The following is a 22370-nucleotide window of genomic DNA, read 5'->3' on the forward strand; positions in this document are numbered from 1 at the left end:
AACCTAATGATCGTCAACCTAAAGAGGCCATTCATCCAGTGGGTAACACGTCCTCGGATAGCTACTTCTTGCATCTTATCGAAGCATTCAATACCCATCACGGCTAATTTTAAGATAAGTCTCATTCTTCACTGGTCGGATTGTTATGTTGAATAATAATTTTGTTAAAGTCATCGTGGCATCTTTTTGTCAACGATTACTCTGGCCTTAGTTATTATTGATTGAAATGCTATACTATAATGCCGAGCAGCGCTTTCACATTTGTTAAAATATATAAACAAGACATAAGAAATAGAGTAACACTAACTTTTATTAATATGAAAATTTGTTACAACGTACAAGGAAGGGCTTAAACAAGCCTATACAAAAAATGAACTGTTAAAACAGTAACAATATCCGTAATACAAATAAGTAAACCATCAGGTGCCTTCTGTATTCGCCTTCAAAGTCTTTCTGAAATCTATGCCTCAGTACTGCTCATATCAGGAGAAGATCCTTATACGAAAATAATGAAGGAGAAGGAAGAAGAATTGGAAGACATGGAAGCACTTCAGCAAGCTCTTGTCACTGAAGAATGCAAGGGAAAAAGAAGATGGAGGACATGAGCGGGAAGGAGGAGAAGAAGAGTGAAGCAATGAAAAGAAAGTAAAAGGAGCAAAAGAGGGAGAAGGGGAGCCTTATTAGGTATGCTCGTGAGAGAGCGGATGGAGATGACAAGGGAGGTTTTCGACTCAGTCACACCAGAAATGGGGTGTGACGAGTCCCTGCTTCGGATTTTGGCTAAAAGAATGGGGAGGCAAATCTTAAGCCTCCGCCATCCTTGCCCAGACCGAGCCATCTCGAGTTTTGTTGGGACATAGCGTTTCTGGGAAAGGAGGGATTTGTTCATGGTGGATTACTATGAGATAAGTATTATAGAAGAGGGAGTAACCGGATGGAGGAAGTGGAATCTGGGAAGAACGTGAGGGATTCGGATATGAAAAGGTCACCCTCTGTCTTCTCTCTTTATATAGGGGACGAAGGATAGGGTATGTGACACATTCAGATCCCCAGGGAAATCCAGAGTATAACGCACCGCTTCGTTCTCCCACACCATCAGTAACCGTTACGTCTAGAAGGTCTCGTAAATGGTAAGAGATTAAAGGCACGTTGCAGATAACCACGCGGCATAACGGCAACGTACGTAAATCCAGGAAAAACGGCTCGTAGACCGGCGCAGCCCTCGTGGAGGTGAAGAGTCACCAACGTTGATCAAGGGCCGAATTAAATGAGCCGCAGTCAAGGCTCGGAATCACCAAAACCCACCTTTCCAACCAAGACGTTGGACAGCAGGGTTTTGAGGGGCTATTGTGGGGCCCAATAGTCTATGGGCCTGGCTCGCTCGCTTATAGGGAGTCCACAGGCCCTCAAACTAAAGGAGGCCAGGGCCCAAGCCCAATAATAGTGAGCCCGATGTGGTTCAAAGACACGTCCGAGGACCGCTCCGTCCTCGGAAAGCCCAGAACCCCATTAACGAGAATGGGATGTAGGCAAACTTGAAAGATCAGAAAATATCTCACGGAAATAGTCCTTAATACCCTTCATTGACATGACACCGCCCCAAACAGAGCCGGATTTTCAGGCTTTATGGACCATCTCCCACAATTCAGGGATTAGACTGATGGGACAGATATCTGCCCTGGAAAGATCGACCCTACACGTGGACGAAGGACAACGAACGTAGGCTAGTATAAAAGAGAATGTTATATGACCAAGAGGAGGGTCTCCCATCTAGCTTCTGGAGGAAGACTTGAAGAAAGAGAATGTCTGGACAATATACGCCGGACACCACATAAATACCCATCGACGGGTAACCGGAGGCAGCACCAACGTTCCTCGGACATGATCCGAGGAGCCGGATCCTCCTAGATACAAGATTGAAGGGCCTGAATATCCAGTCCAGAGCTCGTTCTCATACTGGTTCAACTATGGTCCGGCCCGAAATGTCGCCCCGTGATCCAACGCTGGCCTTTCAAGCCCACTCTCTACAAATATTATTGTGAGGGACCTTCCGTGTGCGAGCCCAACGTCGTTGTCGGGCAGTTAAAGATTTTGTGTCCCTACATTATATATTTTAAAAATCTAACTGCTGAATTAAATGTTCTTTATGTTCTTAACCCATATGTCAAATTTCATATGAATTGGATGTTATTTACTACTCCATTCGACTTATAAATTTATTTTTTATGTATAATTTTAAACTATAAAAAATTAAAATTTAAACATTTAATTGATGACATAGTTATTGATCTTTGATTTTCTAGAAGTTTTGCAAGTATGAAGTATACAATAAAAGAATTTAATCCAATAGTAGATTTATTAAAATTTACATTCAATTAAAAGATATTGAATGGAGTGATAGGAGAAGCAAACTCTCCTAAGTACTAATTGCTATTGTTCTAATGCTTAGTTTGTTTGTTTTTTTAAAATTAAAATTAAAAACTGTCCAACCCAACCCACATGGATTGGATTGAGATTTCTTTCAACCACTCGTGATGCGTTGAATTGAAAAAGCCCCTTAACCCAACGGTCCCAACCCAACCCCTACGCACTCTTGGTCATATATTTTAGTTAAACACAACCCATGGAATCTGTCATCATCGTGATCCTCCTTGAGTGTCACGAACTAGGTTAATAAAGTCTTCCAATAGAGGGAGAAAACAAAAAAGAAATTTTTTTTTCACAAGTTCATATTTGTGAAAAAAAAAAAAACCAATTTTCATGTCGGAAATGAAGATCTGAGAACCAATTTTCTACAAACAAAATGGTTAGGTGGCCTGTCAGACTCAAGTCCAACAAAATCATATATGTGTTGGTAATTTATCACAGATCAAAAGTAATGAAAGTGAAAATGAAATCATTAATTAGCCAAGAATTTCTGGGTTGAATTCCATGAATGGATATAAAAAACTCTCATCGACTACACATTAGACTTTAAGGCCCAAGTCAGTGGATGTCTATAGAGACGAAACTGATGAATGAGCTCTATTTCTTGGTTTGAAAATGTGTCCGACCTTGAAGCCCAAGTAAACATTATGAGCAAGGCCAGGACACTTCGGTTGGAAATCTCTTTATGGACGATTACATTCTTTTTCATGTGACCCAAGTGAGCTAATTTTTGTTTTCTGATTTCATTTTTACAGTCCATTTTTGCATTCAAGCTTTCATTATAGCACAATTCCTCATACCTCTTTCACCAAACTCAAGTTGGACTTCATTCACCCAACATAAGTTTGAAGGGGCCCATTGCTCTAGCCTTCTTGTATATTTGTATACAATTCAGATCTTGAAGATGACAAGAAGTGCTGGTTGGCCTAAAGGCTATTGTCCTTGTGTGATTGCATTCTCAAAGTTCAAACTTATCAAATTGTGATTATATACATTGATGATGGATGCCACATATCACAAAATTTTTCTTATTGTTGTATATGAGTAAAAGATGCTTGGATTTCTTCAAGTGTACGCCCCTTGGTCTCTGGAATCAGCTTATAAATAAATATAATTCCCATACCACATATGACTGCAAATATGAAGAATGTCCCTGAAATGATTTGCCGAAAACCATCATTAAATTAATTTTAAAAAAATAGTGCAGACTATATATATGGTCTAGATGAAGTTTGCATCACCTGCTGAGCTCCACTCAAGTACATAGTTGAAAGCATAAGATACAACCCCAGAACTCATCCAGTTGACCAATGTCACAAGGCTTCCAGCTGAACTCTTTATGGTTATTGGAAATATCTGAGGGGAAACAAACATTAATTAATTTCAAGCTAATGCATTGCTGAAATGTCACACTCTAGCTTAAATTTGTAATAGCTATGGAGTAGAAAAATGAAGCTTAACAAAGGTGGCCATACCTCAGACATAATAATCCATGGTATTCCTCCCATGCCTAGCTCAAAAGAGCCCAAGTATACCTAATTGCATAATCATATGATCAATACACAACTGGGCAAGCAACACATGAAAACTTTATGCTCATTAACTCAAGTTCTTACTGTGACTTACTCGAGCCAAAACTTTAGATTTTTCTTTCTCTTTTTTTGAGAAAAATAGGGGGAAAGTAAAACATTTCTTCCGGTATTTCAATTAAAAAAAAATGAAAAAGCTTCCTTATGGTTAGGTTGCATTACCAACACACCAATAAGCACCAAAATGGGAATGATCTCCTTCCCGATATGAAGATCCTGCTTGTGGCATTTCCAACTTTTTAGGATAAAGTAATACTTTAAAATAATTAATCACAGCACAAATATCTATAAAGTCTGCTTAATATTTAACCTGCAAGAAGAATGAGAATCCAGTGAGGACACAACCTAAGCATGTTCCGGCCATAGAAATCTGCAGGCATTGCCAAAATTCAGTATTGGATTATCAATTAACTACAAGCATAAATTGAATTTTGCTCTGCTCTGACCATTAGAAGCGGCCGTCTTCCACACTTATCTATCAAGAGTACTCCCAAAGTTGTCATTAGAATCTGCAGAGGAATGATTACTCAATTTTGGAAGAGAAACAAGTTATAAACCACATATATGAAGAATTACACCAAACCTGAACAATTGCTGCTGCTATAATGCCAATCTTACTTGAAAAGCCTGTCACATAACAACTATTATGTCTTCATTTCTCTGTTATTTGTTTCTATCAACTAACCATAAGAAATTGCAATAGTCACATTATTTACCTGCTAACTCAAATATAGAACTTGTATAAAATGAAAACCCATTAAGTCCTCCAAATTCTTGGAAAGCCATCAGTCCAACTGCAACCTAAAACATTTTCAAATTTTCTTGACACCAAAAAAGATATTGAAGGAAATAGGCAACACATAAGAATAATTGATAATGCTTACCACGACTGAATAAGCATATTTCCCCTGGAATAGGTGTAGAACTCCATCTACAGATATCCCTCTAAGGTTTTCGGTATATTCCTGAAAGACAAGGAAAGCCAATTGCATCACTTGTTTTCAATGTTAGCTACTCTTTCATGAAGTTTGAACAAAAAAGAAATTACAATGATATCAGCTGCTTCTTGAGAAATATCAGCATTCTCTCCCCTAAGGATTTGCAGCATAGCTTCAAACTCTTTTAAGCGACCACATTTGGCCTGCATGTAATGACACTCGTCACTCATCACTCGTCACTCGTCACTAAAATTGCAATGCTAACTATGGTTTTCACTTGTTTAGGCTTTGGCAAGTGCCATGGAAAAGGAAGAATAAGCAAAATTTTCTCTTTTCTTGATTAATGCACCATGTACAAGCCAACCTAATAAAAAACAAGAATATATTGAATTGGACTCACCAACCATCTAGGAGACTCAGGAATGAAAAGTAGGCCAAGCAGATGCACTAAACAAGGAATGATTGCTGAAAAATGAAAATGTCATCACATACAAGCGAACTTCATGGAATGATGTTTTGATTGTATTAATATCTATACAAGACTGACCTATTAGAGCCACGGTGCGCCAATTGACAAGTGAACCAATGAGAAATGTGAGCGCTTTGCCACAACCTATCATCAACTGCTAAGTGGATAATACATAGGCCCATAAACAATTAGGCTGACTACTAATTCAAATCAATGATCAGACCATGTACCTCACTAAGTGATGTAAATGCTCCCCTAACATTCTTGGGTGTAATTTCAGAAATATAAATAGGAACCTGTAAATGAAATTTTAAATATCATTTTGCATCACTTGAATAAGTGATTAAATTAGAAGTTTAAACTTTGTAATTGTAATTACCACATAGGAAAGAACCCCAATTCCACATCCCACTAAAAATCTTCCAAGGTCAAGCCACCAAACATCCTGTTAAATCACAGGTTTTATGTTATTACTTTCTTTTCTTTTTTTCACTTTCTGGTAAAGATGCAATGATTTCATTCACTTCTGTTTGATTCCACCTAAAAAATTTATTCTCCTAGATATATTAATTCTATTTAACCATAGAATAAATTTGGTTAATTTAGGCTTGTAGTAAAAAATTCTAATACTAACACAATAAATTTGGATAGGTATTTCTAACAAAAAGAAAATTTAAATAAGGAAAAGGTCATGAAAGAATTGTTAAAAATTAAAAAAAAGTAGATAACACCTTTGAAAATACTATTGCAAGCCACCCGAGGATGCAGAACGTTTCTGAAACTCCCATTGCCTGCTTTAGCAAGATAAATTAATACTAATTAATTAGTTGAAAATGTTGGTAGAATTATATATAGGGGTGACAAAATTATTTAGAGGATCAAATAACTTACACCTTTCCTACCAATGAAATCCGCAATTTTCCCACTAAATATTGCACCTAACATTCCTCCAATTGTTAATATCGAACCAAAAAATGAATACTGCACCATATGTGAAAACGGAAATGAAGAAAAATTAGTCTAAGTCGAGGAATGAAACAAGGAGAAAAACAAAAATACAAAATTCTGCAACTCAACTTCTCCATCAAAATCACCAAAAAGTTTCACTTTACATTTTTTTTTTTTTCTTTTGATAATTTGATAGTCAGAGAAATGAGTGTTTGAAGTTTTAACTTCTCTATTGAAAACATCATATTATTTAAATTAAGTTTTAACAACTTCACTTTACATTCTACAGCCTAATAAGACATACCGAAGAAGTAGAAGAATTACAAGAAAAGGCATACAATTGCAACGTTTGTAGGTCTCAACATACTCGAAGAGCTGGCCCAAGCCTCAGTTTGGGCTGGCTATTGGCAGATCAAACCCAACCCATAAGAGAGTTCATGCTCGCTTTGTCTTTTCATTTTCTTTCTTCATGTTTTAATTGGGTCTATGGGAGTCATATATAGATCAAGTGATCAAGCAGTTCTTTACCCCTTTCTCCCCCCAAAAAAAAGTAGTTCTTTTCCCTACTAAGAAATTAATTCTCGAGAGACTTAAATAGGGGTCACAAACACACTCATTTATCTTCCACTCGTAACTTGTCATGTATTTATTTAACTTTTTCTATATAATATTCAAAGTTTAAAATGAAAAAATAAAATAAAATATGTAACAAATTGTAATTTGAGAAATATAAAGTAGAATACAAAAAGTATGATAGAAAAAAAATTCCAATTAGGATTTAATCATAACTTAACTTCAGCCCTAGCGCTCTTGGGGTCCCAATAAGGTTGACCCATAGACATCCTGAGTGAACCAAAATTGTACCTCCAATGTATTTTAAACTCGGCTTCTTGAGCTCAATCAAATGACATGAGACCAAACCTATGCCATAGTATAGCCAAACTCTCCCAGAGATTAAAATTTTCTTTTGGTTATGCAAATCATGAAAGACTTGCCACTAGAAACATTCTTTCTTCTAGATCTGTTGCCCCCCTAATTCATTGGCTCTTTGTCCTGCCAATCCTCAATCTTTGGAAACTACAACCCATGTGGACAATACATTCGTGACTGTAATTTTGCATGCAATTTTGGGTTGGTGTTCGTAAGTCTTAACTCCCTCCCAAGACTTCTTTGTGATGGATTTCAGGCACTGGCTTAACCTTAATTTCTTGTCTAAAATTCCTTGTTAACTCCTTTCGTTAAATGGAATGTTCTCTTCCATACGGGTTGTTGGCTCCTCTGGCTTCTTCTTCTTGTTTTATTTGTTTGTTTGTCTGCGTGTTTTAAGAGTCCACTGACATTCTGAGTTAACAACTCTTGTCCATGACTTCCAATCAAATAAAATAAAAAATAAATCTCTTGAACATGACTATCTACTTTTCAAAACATATACAACCAAGCAGCGGAACAAGAAATTTTAAGTTAAAAAAATAAAAAACTTGTTAATCAAATTTTCAAGTCTAAGTTACACACCGAGTATGTCTTTTAAAATTATTCAAATTATATTATTGTTTCATATATATTAAAATAATTGTTCTATGATTAATATATATATATATATATATATATTCTTTCATAAATTAGCTTTAACTTAAAATGGTTGTGCTCTATGTTCTTTTATATAGTATTAAAATCATTTAAAATTGTTTCTATAATACTCAATTCCTAATGAAGGCCCAAATCTAGTCATGTTTAAGATATGAAGGAGTTTTAATGCACACATTAATATTTTATTCTCTCTATTTTTATATGATATCAGAGTTATGGTTCTAATACTATGTTAAAAAAGCTAAAACATAGTTGTGGGGCCAGAGGACTTACGACCCGGCCCACTATCCACCAAGGCCCAAGGCCCGTGCCGAGAAGGGTAGATGCCAAGGACGAGTAGGGGAAGGCCAAATAGCCTAGAAACACAGCTGAGGATGGCTCTGTCCTCAGCATCCCAAAACTTCAAAAGGAAGAGCAACGTCTCGTTAAGGGCTACCTCCAAAACGCCCCCAGAAGGAGAAGCGAGAAGAATGGGACCCACATGGGGGTGCAGAGTGGGGGTGATTCAAGGTAAATATGTCACCTCCGCATTGAACGCGCCCGCAAACGTCATAGCCATATTAATGAGAAAAGACACCTAAACAGTGTGGCTTCGGTTAGTGCAACTAACAAAAAGCAGAGGGAGGCGACTGAAGGGACAAGTATTCAGATAGGAGCCTGCCTGACAAACAAGTAAAGGGACAGGATCACCCGAGAAGGGCTATATAATATAAAGACTTGTGCGCCAAAAAAGGGAGGGCTTCCAGATGAGGGAGTCCTAGAAAAGGGAAAGGAATAAGGATATGAAGTTCCTAAAATAAGGTCTTAATGCCAAAGCCACACATAATATACCGGAATAGGTGATTGATGAACACGTCAGGCTTCTCCTTGGGCAAATCGCTACGAACACCTCGACTAACCATCGTCCGGTGACCAAGGCCTAGCCTTTCAAACCCACACTCTACAAATTATATTGTTTGGGCCCTAAATGTGCGGACCCAATACTATTTTGGGGCCGTCACAAATTGAGTCCTTACAATAGTCATAATACCATGTGAAATTCGAAAAATAAATAAATAAAATATTGTAGAGAAACAAAGCATGTGACAGAGAGAGAGACAGTAAATGTAATTCGGCATAACAACCTGCCTAATGACCTAGATCAATTATCAACAATTAATGAAAGTCTTTGATAACTATGTATTTATTGTTAAAGATATTAAGGTCAAATTCCTCAAAATCAAAATATCTTCTTTTTATCTTGCTTGTACACCATAAAGAAATAGACTTGGACCTGGACTAGGAATTAAGCCTTGATATCTTCAAAATGTACAAAATTTTCTAATATATATACACATAATTAAACAATCACTCCAAAACTAATTTTCCATCTCCCTTTGACGCTTTGTTTTAATATTCGTATCTATTTTTTTATTTTTTGCTAGGTGAGAAGCTATTAGTATGAAGTTCAAACTTTGAACCACCACAAGGGAAGTGTATATAAAGCTAAAAGACCATTGTCTAAATACTATTTAGTTAATGTAATGAAAATATTTAAATAATACTTTAGTTAAATTAACCTCCGCCAAAGTAAGGCCAAGTTCTTCCTCAATTCCAGACTCGGATGGTGACGAATACCCCACCTGGAAAATAATCATAAATGATAAACCATTAATTTGATTGGGAAAAAGGATAGTAATAGGTTCATTAAACTAAAAGTACAACTCAGCCTTTAACTACAAAAGGACAGAAATTAATAGTTTCATAAAGAAGAAGAAAAAAAGGATAGTAATAGTACTTACTGCACTTCCAAAAGTAAATGATCCACATACGGCCACTAAAGTGCTAAGCACAACAATAGATGTTGTGGTTGATGAGGATTCACTTAGCTGCACACCACCATGATCACTAGTACTGCTCCATTGATGATTACTGTCAAGCTTTTGTTTGAGAAGTAGTGACCTTGTTATTGCTTCTTCTTCTTCTTCCATGCTTTCTACTGATTTCACTTTCTTTAGTGTGTTTGTGTGATTGTAAGAGAGAAAGTAAGGGATATTTTAATTGGATGAATTTGATGAGAGACTGACTGATGCAGCTAAATGAAGTTGAAAAACGGTTGAGGAAAAGGAAGAAAAAAAAATGTATAAATGGTACCTTATTTCTAAGTGATGAGCAATTCAGAAACACCATATATGAGAGGCCTGTGGGAAAAGCATGTTGACATATGATACGTAGAAATATCAGCATCAAAGTTTTATAATATTCTAACACATACATGATTAGACAGAGTTGTCAATATATTTATCAATCAGCATCAAAGTTTTATAATCTAACACATACATGGTTAGACAGTTGTCAACAAATTTATCAATCAAATAGAAGAAACATTCGCTCCTTTAGACAAGTGTTTTGCAACAAATTAAAGCTAATGCAATATATATATATATATATATATAGCAACAAACTTTCAAAGACCTTCTAGCTAGATGTCTTATGTCTTCGGGAAGAGGAAAAAACAAAAACAAAAGCAAAAAATGAAGAAGGGAAATGATTAATATAGTGATTACACTGCTTCTCATTGAATCTAATCCTACTTAGTTGAAGTTAAGTACCATAACTCTTGGTGCGGTGGTCACTCCACAAATATAAATACTTGTGAAATGTTGGGGACAAGGGACAAGAGCCAAGGGCCAAGGTTCAAAATCAAAATATTATTGTGCACAAGGTGCATGATGTGGTTTAGAAATGTAAGTGAAAGATTCAGAAGTGATTGAAAATCTAAATTTGTAAACTTAAATAATTAAAATTTTAAGATTGTACTCATATTAGTGCAGCACTAATTGTACTTAACATTGACCGTTAGTTCGAACAAATGGATTGTTTTTCAAACATCTGTCAAGCATGTCAATATATATATTGAGAAACATATTATATATTAGGCATTAAAAATATATATTATCTATTAAGATCTTATCATAAATATGTAGACAATTTTTTTTTTTGTAAATTAGCATGGGTTATCATAGTTTTGTAATTGACAAGGATTAAAGAGTTTAAAGGGGTTCTCTTCCTCTCTTTTTTATTGCCTCTTGCTTTCTACTTATATAAATCGTGAGTTGAAGATACAATTTAGAACTTGAAATCATGTCTTCAATAACGATTTCTCAGTTGTTTTTCACTTGTGTATATGAAAATGGGGTCATTCTACCGTACCCCCCCCCCCCCCCCCCAAAAAAGGGGGGGCACGGTACCCTCTTAAATCAGAACCATTCATTTAATATTGTTTTAATCTTGTCCGTTGATGAAATTTTAATGGGTTTTGGTTACCGGCTAAACAGGTTTTATATATAAACCAAAAATTATAACATTAATCATACTTTTCTCCTCTCACGTTTGTTTCTTCCTCTGCTTGTCTCAGTTTGCCTCTCTAAACCCTCAAAATAGCTAAAATCATACAAGAACCAGACAGCCGCATACCCACAACCTCAAATCGGCAACGCTTTTTCTCATCCAATCCAACTCGTCGGCGCCGCTCTCTAATTTCGTCTCTTCCAATCCATCCTCAAATCGGCGGCTCACTTATATCCAATCCAACTCGGCGGCGCTTCAACTCTTCCTGTACGACTCGGTGGCACTTCTTTTCTGCCATTCTAAATCGGTGGAACCACCCACAATCTTCAGGTTCTCTCTTCACATATGATTAACGCTGATATGGGTTTATATTATTTCTCTAAACTTTGTGGGTTTATGCTATTATTGTTTTGTTTGAGTTTCGGTTCTTATATATTTGACAAATTAATATTTGCACCGAAGGGCTTAATAGTCCACCACTGATTGCCTGGATCACTACTGTCATGTGAAACGAAATTGTAATAAGGTTGCCAATGCTTTGGCAAAGAAATCTTGGGTTGGGCTAGAACTTCAGGTTTGGGTTGAAGACTTACCTGGGGACATTATCCCCCTTACTTTGTTTGATGTTCATAGTTTTCTTATGTTTTAATAAAAGAATCGGTCTGTCTCACAAACTGGTTTCTCAAAAAAAAAAAAAATAAAAAATAATCTTTACACTTTTGAGTTTGGGATGCGAAACATGAAACTTGAGTGAGACGTGGGAACCCTTATCCATAAGTTGCGACAAGATTAGATTTGGTTGGGAGTGTGGGGAGGACACGATACTATGAACCTATGGACTTAGGAGATTTTTTTTTTTCAACCACCTTGGCAGTAAGAACACCAATTTTAGTGTTGGTTTGTGCTATATTTTAGAGTTGGTTTCCAATTTTAGAGTTGGTTTCTCTAAAATTTAGAATTTGAAAGAAGCCTGGTGAGTTTGCTCAAAGTTTCAGGAGCAGATATTTTATCTGGATGATGTTCACCATAAATTGAAGTTGTAATAAAAATAGCCTTCCTAATTAGATCATCTCCTGTATCAAAATTGTGTCCCTCTTTTAGCATTAGTTTCTACTTTCTACTTTCTAGCAGTGTGGGTCTGCATAGAGCCAGTTGGTGCCAAAGGCAAGGATTCAACTGGGAATTAGTCAGTAACAAAGCGATCTCTCAACTTGAGTAACAAATAGTTGGCCCCCAACTCCCAAAGCATTTGTACATTACCACAGAAGTTGTAGAGCAGCACTGCACCTAGAGAAAGAGAATGTAGCAAGAGACAAAAACCAAAACCCACTTGTTTGTTTGACAAAGATATAGTAACCCTGACATCTTTACCTCAACAACAATTACAGAGTACAGGGTAAGGTCATCTCCAATTCTGAATAGCAACAACAGACGTTGCACAGATAGTTTCAGGTTCAACCTAGTGATTACTTTCAAATTAGGATTAGCTAACTATTTTTCTTTTTTCTTTTTTAGTCCAGTTAATGTGAAAAATCAGGTTAACATTATTTCTCATTGAGAGTTTATTTTAGCTTTGGTTTTTCCTAGGTGAGGTGAGGTACTCTGAATCAAGATGATACCGAATAAACGACTAACCATCATGATTGGAAATATTACTTTGTGAATTTAGGTCAATGTCATTTTAAGGTGTGGTCTCACCTATAAAAAGGATAAGTGCATAATTACCACCAAAAAAGAAACTACCCTATAGTAAGCACGTTTATCAATGCTTTCACTTGCTAGATTAAGATTGGGAATTGGACTGCTATGGTTGAGGATGTCTCATAGTGATATATATTTTGAATAAAATTGCATTGTTTATGATTTTCCATTTAGGATAAATATTTATTGAGGTTAACCTGCTTCCTTTTTCTGTTTTTGAATCAGGCTTACAAACACTTGTTTTAATAAGTGCGTTGAGAAAAGGTACAAAACTTTGTGTTAATTTCTTTCCTGCAATTTGCATGAACTTTTCTAAGTTGATTTTGAATTCACCTTTGTAGAATCCAGTTAACTTTTTTTACAAAGTTCAGTAATTCTTTCTCTATATTAATTAATTGCAGAAAGTACTCATTTGACATCCTTGTGTAAAGAAAATGTATCAAATTGGTCATATTATCATTTATTATTTCAGGTACAAGGAGTCTGAACTAAATATGGGTGAAAATAGTTGCATTGATCGCTGCGTATCAAAATATTGGCATGTAAGTTGACAATCATATTCACATATGGTTTACACAGTACTTCCCACAGTATAAACTTTTGATTGATGTACTTTTTTTTGAGGGGGTAGATTAAATTTCTCATTATTATGTTACTCTCTTGTCTCTTGTTATAATTTGATTGATATAAAGCCATATCCATGTTATAATTTGCTTGATAAGTTTGTAAATATTTTCAAGCTACTCATAGATATCCTGTATAAGGAGCAATGCAGATGTTTTAAATGTGGACTGACTCTCATCTATTGTCATATTCTTTTGAACTGGATTTTGTTACAAAAAAAGACAATATTTCAGTTTCTTCTACCTTCGACCCCTCCACACCAAAAGTTTCATTTTTCCCCTTGGCCTTTCTTTGAATTTTGTTGTCTTGATGTTTGATTGGATTCTCTCCATCATGTTTCTGGCTTAAGTTTAATTTTATATCATCCATTACTTCCATGCTTCCTTCACATTATTTTATTTAGTTTATCAATGCGTATGTTATACTGATAATTCTGTCCACCATGCCATTAGCTTAGAAATATCTGTGTAAGTCTTGCAGCCTTGGTGTTGCTTTAGAAAGGCCTAACCTTATAGACATGTGATTTTTTGTGACATCAGTATTTGAATAGTGTGGGTTGCTTGCTGGTTCTATTTTGTTTTGTGGTAATTTAGTGTAAGGAATTGGTATTTCATCACGTATGAATTATGATTTGCGTGCGATTACCATCATGTAATGGAAATAAAAGCAAGCTATTTTGTGTTTTTGCCAGGTGACTAATCTAATCGGCCAGCTGCTAGGTTCAGGTCGGCCCCAAATGTGAAATTAAGGCTATTCTGAAATTTGCTCTACATTAGTTACGTGTTTACCTGGCTGGTTGCCAAAGGTTGATACTGGAATGATTTTTGTTTGTACCAAACTTTATGACGTGGTTCCATTTTGTTTTTTTAAAAAAAAGTATTGGCAGCAAGTTGAATTTATGCTGCTCCTAGATTTAAGTCATAAAATTGTTAGCTCTTCATAAATGAAATATTATTCTTGGAAAAATCATCAGTATTTGTGATGATTCTATAACATGTTGAATTGTTTTTGCTGCTGCTTGTTTCTTGGAAGTTTGCAAATGCTTGAAAGGAATGGAGATGTTAATGCACATTAAGGGTCCACTTCCTTTTAACAGCCAATTATGTTCAAATTACACGTTCCAATATTTTATAGGAACAAATACCAAATGGCTTTAGAATGACGAGTTTGTATAAATTTTGCGAAATCCAAAGAGAGAGAGAGAGAGATAAATGTTTTGTGGCACCGATAAGTCTTCAACAATGAAAACATTCCATTGCTATTAGGGCTCTTTTGGACTTAGCTAGTGGAGGTTCTTCGGACTCAAATGAGGCTCACACTTATCATTGTGGTCGATATGCTAAACTCTCAATGACAAAATTATTTTGATAATTTTTTTAAAAAGGACTAGGTTGTTCGTTTTTGGTAAAATCAGTCAATTATGCTTAATTGTTTTTACCTTTTCTATTGGTAATTTTTGTTATTGTAGAAAATTTTTGGGATGTTTATTTTGTTTTAGATGGGTCTAAATATAATAATAATTTTATGAAACAAAATTGCATAGACACTTTAGTTGGGGTGATTATATTCATGTCAGACACAGTCATTTGACACTTCTGCACACGTGGATCTAATGAAAATGCCTAAAAAACATAAAACCTGGTGTAGTAGCCTTGATTGATGACTATTTCATACTAAATCTGTAGTTTCAATTCAAGTGTTTATTGAAAATTTTAAAATTATCAACAATCTTTGTATTGGATTTTTTGCATAACTTGCTAATTGTATAGTCACCTTATTTCCAACCTTAGACACCACAATAAACACACAACTATGATTAAGTTGCAAATGTTGCATAAGAACAATTAGAGAGCACATAAGGTTATACATCTTCGGTTTTATAGTATATATTGATGATGCATAGAAAATCAGTAAGCTGAATGGAAAAGTGGGAGGATAGAAAAAATTTGGTTTTCCCTCATGTGTGTTTAGTTGGAGGGGTGGAAAAGTGGGAGGGTGAAAATTTTTTTTGTTTGGTTGGAGAGAAAAAGGGGAGGATGAAAAATGTAGTTTATATAAATTGACTATTATGTCCTTGTAATATAATAGTGGGAAAAGGAGAGGAGTAGGTGAGGGTAACAAAGTGAGGGTATTTGTGTAAATTACATCATCAGCATCTTTTCCTCCCAAATAGGGAGGTAAAAGTGTGGGCTCGAAGGGATTATTTTCCTCCCCATTTTCTGTCTCTCTTTTTTTTCTCTCCGAAACCAAACGGTGGAAAATGCCATTTTCCACCCTGTTATCCGTCAAATATGAGAAAAAAAAGTAAGGGAACTACCAAATGTGAAAAAAGAACTATCACATGTAATGTTGAAATTGCACAATTTGAGGATGAAAACGTCAAATGTGAGAAAAAAGTAACGAAACCACCAAATGTGAGAAAAAAATTGTCACATGTAATGTTAGAACTGCAAAATGTGAAAATGGAACCATCATGTGTTAGAAAAAAGTAAAGGAACCATCCAATGTGACAAAAGAATTGTCATATGTGATGTTGGAATTGCAAATGTGAGAATGAAACTGTCAAATGTAAAAAAAAAGAAGTAAGGGAACCACTAAGTGTGAGAAAAGAACTATCACATATAATGTTCGAACCACACAATCTGAGGATGGAACCGTCAAATGTGAGAAAAAAATAAGGGAACCACCCAATGTGACAAAAGAACTATCATATGAGGATAGAACCGTCAAATGTGCATAATATGAGGATAGAACCGGCAAATGTGAGAAAAAAGTAAGAGAACCACCAAATGTGAGAAAAGAACTGTCACATGTGATGCTGAAACTACAAAAGGTGAAAATGGATCCGTCAAGTGTGAGAAAACGGTAAAGGAACCATCCAATGTAACAAAAGAATTGTCACATGTGATGCTGGAACTACAAAAGGTGAAAATGGATCCGTCAAGTGTGAGAAAACGGTAAAGGAACCATCCAATGTAACAAAAGAATTGTCACATGTGATGTTGGAACTGCACAATATGAGGATGAAACCGTCAAATGTGAAAAAAAAAAAATAAGGGAACTATCAAATGTAATAAAAGAACTGTCACATGTTATATTGGAACTGCACAATGTGAGGAATGAACCGTCAAATGTGAGAAAAAAGTAAGGGAACCACCAAATGTGAAAAAAGAACTGTCACATGTGATGTTAGAACTACACAATGTGAGGATGACATCGTCAAATGTGAGAAAAAAGTAAGGAGATCACCCAATGTGACAAAAGAACTGTCATATTTGATGTTAGAACCGCACAATATGAGGATGGAACAATCAAATGGGAGAAAAAAAAGTAAGAGAACCTCCAAATGTGAGAAAAAAACTGTTACATGTGATATTAGAACTGCACAATGTGATGATGGAACCGTCAAATGTGATAAAAAAGTAAGGGAACCACCAAATGTGACAAAAGAACTGTCACTTGTGATGTTGGAATTGCACAATGTGAAGATGGAACCGTCAAGTGTGAGAAAAAAGTAAGGGAACCACCCAATATGACAAAAGAACTGTCATATGTGATGTTGGAACCGCACAATGTGAAGATGGAACTGTCAAATGTGAAAAAAAAAAAGTAAGGGAACCACCAAATGTGAGAAAAGAACTATCACATGTGATATTGGAACTGCACAATGTGAGGATGGAACAGAGTGTGAGAAAAAAAGTAAGGGAACCACTCAATATGACAAAAGAACTGTCATATGTGATATTGGAACCGCACAATGTGAGAATGAAACCGTCAAATGTGATAAAAAAGTAAAGGAACTACCAAATGTGAGAAAAGAACTGTCACATGTGATGTTAGAACTACACAATGTGAGGATGAAACCGTCAAATGTGAGAAAAAAGTAACCTAGTGTAGCAGGTTACCTATTAATGGGTACCGTACCCCCCCTTTTTTTTGGGGGGTACCGTAGAATTACTCATGAAAATGTATGCAAGTTAGTGCATGTAATTAACATTATCCTTTTAATTAAACACATCCCACAAAATCTGTCATCATCAAGATCCTCTTAGAGTGTCACGAAATAGGTTAATAAAGTCTTCCATTAGGGGAGAAAACAAAAAAGGAAAGTAAATGGAACAATGCTATAGAGATATTTTTTTTATTTCACAATCTCATATTTGTCCTATTGTATTTGGAATTATATTTCTTTTATTTTAGTTAATTATTGACACCACTTAGGCTCTGCTTGGGAGTTCTTAAGGGAATGGAATGGAATGAGATGATCATAAGGGAATGAAATGTATTTAAGTAAGGGAAAGGAATGGAAAAGAATGGAATGGAATTAAGTAACCTTGATTGGATGTTTTAAAATAAAGGAATGGAAAGGAATGAAAATGAATGGAATGTAAGTAATCCTGTTTGGGAGCAACATAGAAAGAATGGAATGGAATTATTTTATGATAATATTACTATTAGACCTCTATTTTAAAATAAAGGGTTGAATATATAGAGGTATTTTGGGAGTTTTAGTAAAAAAATCATTAAATCTAATTTCATTCCCTCCCATTCCTCCCAATTTTTGGGGGAATGAAAATTTGAGGTTTTAAGGGAATAGAGAGGAATGAGTGTTCCCTCCTATCTATTACATTCCCTCTCACTTAAACTTTCAAACAAGAGAATGGACTTTCCATTCCCTCAATTAAAACTCCCAAATAAGATAATGGAAGAATATTCTAAAATTATTCTTTTTATTCCTTTCCATTCCAATTTCATTCCCTCCTCCCAAGCGGAGTCTTATATTATATACGAATTATGACAAACTATTTTTGCCAATAACATAATATCAACAGCAGAAAATTACCAATAAAAAAATTGAGAAAAAAGAATTGTTTGGATGTCTAGACATATTGAAAAGGGGAAAAAAAAATACATCATGATTTTTTATATTTAAGGAATTTTTTTAATTTTTTATAACTATTTTTAGTTTATTTAATTACATGGTCTACTTGTCATGGTTTTATTGATCCAACTAGTGCATGTGACAAGCTTATGTGTCATTTAATTAACGAATACATCACCAAAAAAATGGTGGAAGGGTTAACAATACAAACAACATATAACTCTTTTTTTTTTAAGAAAGAAAACAACATGATTATGATTAACTAAATAAGTATGTAAGTGAAGCTGATCATAAATTCATAATTATGATTGCAATTTTTTTTTTTTTTTTTTTTTTGGGTAATAGATTCACATCTAATTTGTTAGAGCATCCACAGCCGGAATTCTCATCTCATCTTATTTTACCATCCCAAAAAGCCACTTTATCAATTATACAATACAATTTTACAATTCTCCCAACATCCCAACTTTTGTTTCCCTATTCTACTCATTAAAATAATATTTTTACACAATAAAATAATATATCCCACAATCATCATCATACAATACAATACATTACTTATTCTTTCTCTCTCTTTCTTTCTGTTCAAGAACCACAATCACCACCACCGCTGCACTACACACTTGACACCACCACCACCACTGATAACCCACAATCTACCATCAACACCCAAAAAAAAAAAAAAAAAAAAAAAACCCAGAGAAAAGACCAGACCCACGCCGCTGCACCTACTGCCCTCTCTGACCATTAACACCACACAAAAAAAAAAAAAAAAAAAAAAAAAAAAAAAAAAAAAAACACAGCAACCCATAGTCAAAAATCAGACCCACCACCGCCGAAGCTCGAAGGAAGCGGATTCGCCGCTGGGAAGCTTGAAGGAAGTTGATTTTGTTGACCCACGCGGGGAAGGAGAAACGAAAGAGAGAGAGAGTTGCCGAAGAAGGAAAAACGCAGAGACCCACCATGCCGATTTCCAACTCAACCGTGCCGATCTCGCCGATTTAGAAACCCACCACGTCGATCTAGAGAGTTGCCGGAGAGTTTAGCCTAGAGTGAAGGTAATGAGAATTGCGCCAATCTAGAGAGTTGTCGAAGAGTTTAGCTTTGAGTGAAGGTAATGAGAAGAAGAGAGAGCAAGAAGAAAAGAGAGCATAAAGAAAGAGAGAGAAAAGGAAGAGAGAGAAGAATGAGATAATATAATAATAATTTTCAATTATACAATATTGCTACAGTACCATCTTACAAATAAGATGGTACTGTAGCAGTATTGTAAAAAATTTTACAATTGACACATTTTGCAAGTCCGGCTGGAGCAACATTTGAAAGCTGAAATGGTAAAACATCTCAACATATGCCACATGGCATTTGGGTTGCGGATGCTCTTAGTGAAAAACTGTATCTTTTTTTTCTTTTTATTTTTTATTTTTTGCTTTCAAATGTTTAATTGAGAAAAATCTTTGTTGGTATTCATGTTGAAAAAGAAGGTTTGAGAACCAATTTTCTACAAACAAAATGGTTAGGTGGACCGTCATTCTCAAGCCAGAAAGTCATTTTGAAAGAATTCCAAGCATTCACCACACATCAAAACTAAAGAAAGTGAAAATGAATGGAGTCATAAGTGGACTTGACCAAGTTTTCCATGCACTAATTCGACTTTGAAATTATGACATGTATCTTTTCAACTTGATCTACTCCCGGTTTGAGATTTTTCTTTTTTTTCTCTTTTATAATAAAACTCAACTAACCCAACTTAGCCACAGGTGATGTGGGGTTTCTTTTGGTCTGGTTGAAATGACATATGCCACAATTTTAAATTGCTTTTAAGGTTCTTTTTTTAAATTAATTTGGAGGAAAACTTTATATCGCAATTGTAAAAGTTATCATTACACAATTAGACTTTGAGGCCCAAGTCAGTGGACGAGCAATACAAGCCCACTTGGGTCGTGGATCTCTTTACAGAGAAAACTGACAAATGGGCTCTATTTCTTGACGGACTGTCTCCGACCTTGAAGCCCAACTAAACATTATGAGCAAGACCAGCTCACTTCGGTGATTCCTTCCCAGGTGACCCAAGTCAGCAAATGAATGAGACTAGGCCTCTATGGAGATTGATCTTTTCATGGACTAAAGGGCTTTTAAATTATAGGAAATGAATGTTTAAAAGGCAAAGTATATGTAATGTTGATTATTATTAAGGAAAAAAAATAACTAAAATGAATGTGTAAAGTCAATCGTTAATTTTTCTCAAAAAAAAAAAAGAAGAAAAAAAAAAGTCAATCGGTTAATGTTCCTCAGGAAAAAGAAAAGTCAATCTGTTAAAAAATTTAATATTATTAGAAATTTTATATAAAATCAAAAAAAAATAAAAATAAAAATCTAAAACCCTAGCTTTGCGCAAGCTTTGAAACGCGATCTGGAGACTGAGTTCGCAGGTCGAGCCCAATAGATAAAGGGCTAGGGCTTTTTGTTTGGTTGATGGACCCTCTTTGAGAGAAAAGAAGAACTACACAGTTTTGGGCTTTGGGTTACGTGAGTGGGCTGAATAGAAAAGAAGAAAAAGAGAGGAAGCTTGGGTTTTAATATTGGGCAGCCATTGTTGAAGCTTCTGAGACGAAACTTTGAGGCAAATAAGAGATAAGACTAGCCCATTAGCCCAGAACAGATCAGAGGGTGCCCAAGCCTTAATTTCAAATCTTCCTCTCCCAATTTTTGTTTTGCTTTTTATCTTGAGCAATATTTTTGTATTTCCATGTTATAGCCAAGATCATTCAAAGTGAGCTACTGAGCTTTGCCTTTTGAGAGTTTGACCCCATAAAGTTAAAGTGAGAGAGTACCAAAACACTAATAGGACTTGCCGGTTGTCACTACTCAAACTCACAATTCTTGGACTTACAGGTGTGATGGGTCACAAGAGTTTCCTACCACTAGACGGCCACCTCTCCTAGTAGTGAATTGTTAATCACCGAGTTCTCTCAAACCTATTTTTCAAGTATCTTAAATAATGAGCATGTATATTGGAGTTCTCTCTCTCACACATTGCAAAATGATCATTTTTGTCTCCTCGTTGATTGGATATTTAAGTTAAGGCATATATTGTTATCTCAAAATTGCAAGCCATTACATTAACATAGTTCATAAATTGAAATAGATAGTAAACATGTTTTCAAATCTTACAAACTTTTTAAAGGGTAAAAGCAAGAAAAGAGAGAACGTTTACAAATCCAAATGAAAAATGCAAAAAAGAAAGAAAATAATGATTTATTTCAAACCTGCTAACTGCTAAGTCTTTGGTTCTGATCTAAAAGACTGGATGAATTATATGATTTCTTCTTCTTCTTCTTCAAATAATTATTATCATTCTGATAAAAAAAAAATTATTATCATTCTTTGGTTTTTCTCTAGTTTCTTCTTTGACTATGCAATTAATACCATAAAAATAAAAATAAAAATAAAAAAAATTCTACAGAGAAAATTTGGCTTATAGTTTTTTAAGTATTAATCGTAATTATCTCTGTTCGGACAAGTTTGCTACTAAAACATGAGTGTTTCTCTTTATAGTAGAGAGATTAGCACCAGTAATTCATTCGAAGCCTAAAAAAAAAAAAAAGTGCTGCATTTTCTATAAATCTTAGACTCTCTTCCTCTCAAATAGGAATTAACTATGCTTGGATAATTTTCCCACTGAAACCAGAAAGGATCCCATTTTAGTAAAACAAAAAGAGAAAGCGATTCTCATTTTAGGAAGGTTTTAACTAACAAGTATCCTTAGTATTTGTTAATAGACTATTTTAAGAAAGTTTTAATATCACTTTCATGAGAAATATAAAAAATTGTCAAAAAAATCAATTGTTTTTCATAAAAAGTTTTTAAAAATA

The 22370-nt window shown here is 35.0% G+C and overlaps 2 protein-coding genes and 1 long non-coding RNA gene across 7 annotated transcripts in view; 1 reads left to right on the top strand and 2 right to left on the bottom strand.

Annotated features, from left to right (window-relative positions):
• Positions 1–6400, bottom strand: part of LOC126717185 (sugar transporter ERD6-like 5) — a 24304-nt gene extending 17904 nt beyond the window's left edge. The window contains exon 1 of one of the 3 annotated variants that reach the window (XM_050418618.1): positions 6317–6400. The gene's annotated coding sequence lies outside the window, so the exon portion shown is untranslated. Of the gene's footprint in view, positions 1–3227; positions 3286–6316 lie in introns of those variants that run through there. The other 2 variants (XM_050418605.1, XM_050418603.1) reach the window with 2 other exon arrangements.
• LOC126717184 (sugar transporter ERD6-like 5) lies at positions 3346–10142 on the bottom strand. Of its 3 annotated transcripts, XM_050418600.1 has the most exons (19): positions 10092–10142; positions 9740–9949; positions 9518–9580; positions 6315–6404; positions 6155–6214; positions 5803–5868; positions 5654–5719; positions 5502–5577; positions 5355–5419; positions 5065–5157; positions 4901–4981; positions 4733–4817; positions 4600–4643; positions 4463–4525; positions 4327–4386; positions 4179–4232; positions 3903–3962; positions 3669–3783; positions 3346–3580 (listed from the first exon to the last, which is right to left on the bottom strand). In XM_050418600.1, exons 1-19 carry the CDS (start codon positions 10125–10127, stop codon positions 3456–3458), a joined length of 1512 nt encoding a protein of 503 aa, XP_050274557.1. In that variant the 5' UTR covers positions 10128–10142; the 3' UTR covers positions 3346–3455. The 3 variants fall into 3 exon arrangements, with proteins under 3 accessions (XP_050274557.1, XP_050274558.1, XP_050274559.1); XM_050418601.1 differs by lacking the exon at positions 5065–5157; XM_050418602.1 differs by lacking the exons at positions 5355–5419; positions 5502–5577.
• A 1206-nt stretch (positions 10143–11348) lies between these two features.
• On the top strand, positions 11349–14623 carry LOC126717190 (uncharacterized). Its single transcript, XR_007652455.1, has 4 exons — positions 11349–11618; positions 13215–13253; positions 13462–13531; positions 14305–14623. It is a non-coding gene; the product is annotated as an uncharacterized LOC126717190 (long non-coding RNA).
• The last annotated feature ends 7747 nt before the right edge of the window (positions 14624–22370 follow it).

The sequence above is a fragment of the Quercus robur genome, chromosome 3 (genome assembly GCF_932294415.1).
Source record: "Quercus robur chromosome 3, dhQueRobu3.1, whole genome shotgun sequence".
NCBI classification, from domain to species: Eukaryota; Viridiplantae; Streptophyta; class Magnoliopsida; order Fagales; family Fagaceae; genus Quercus; species Quercus robur.

Excerpts from the sequence above, each read along its gene's own strand:
- LOC126717184 (XM_050418600.1), bottom strand. The coding sequence starts at position 10,127 with ATGGTGTTTCTGAATTGCTCATCACTTAGAAATAAG. Across the intron at positions 5,420-5,501 it reads GCGCACCGTGGCTCTAATAG|CAATCATTCCTTGTTTAGTG; the intron begins GTCAGTCTTGTA and ends TTCATTTTTCAG. Across the intron at positions 3,581-3,668 it reads ACTTGAGTGGAGCTCAGCAG|GGACATTCTTCATATTTGCA; the intron begins GTGATGCAAACT and ends AAATCATTTCAG.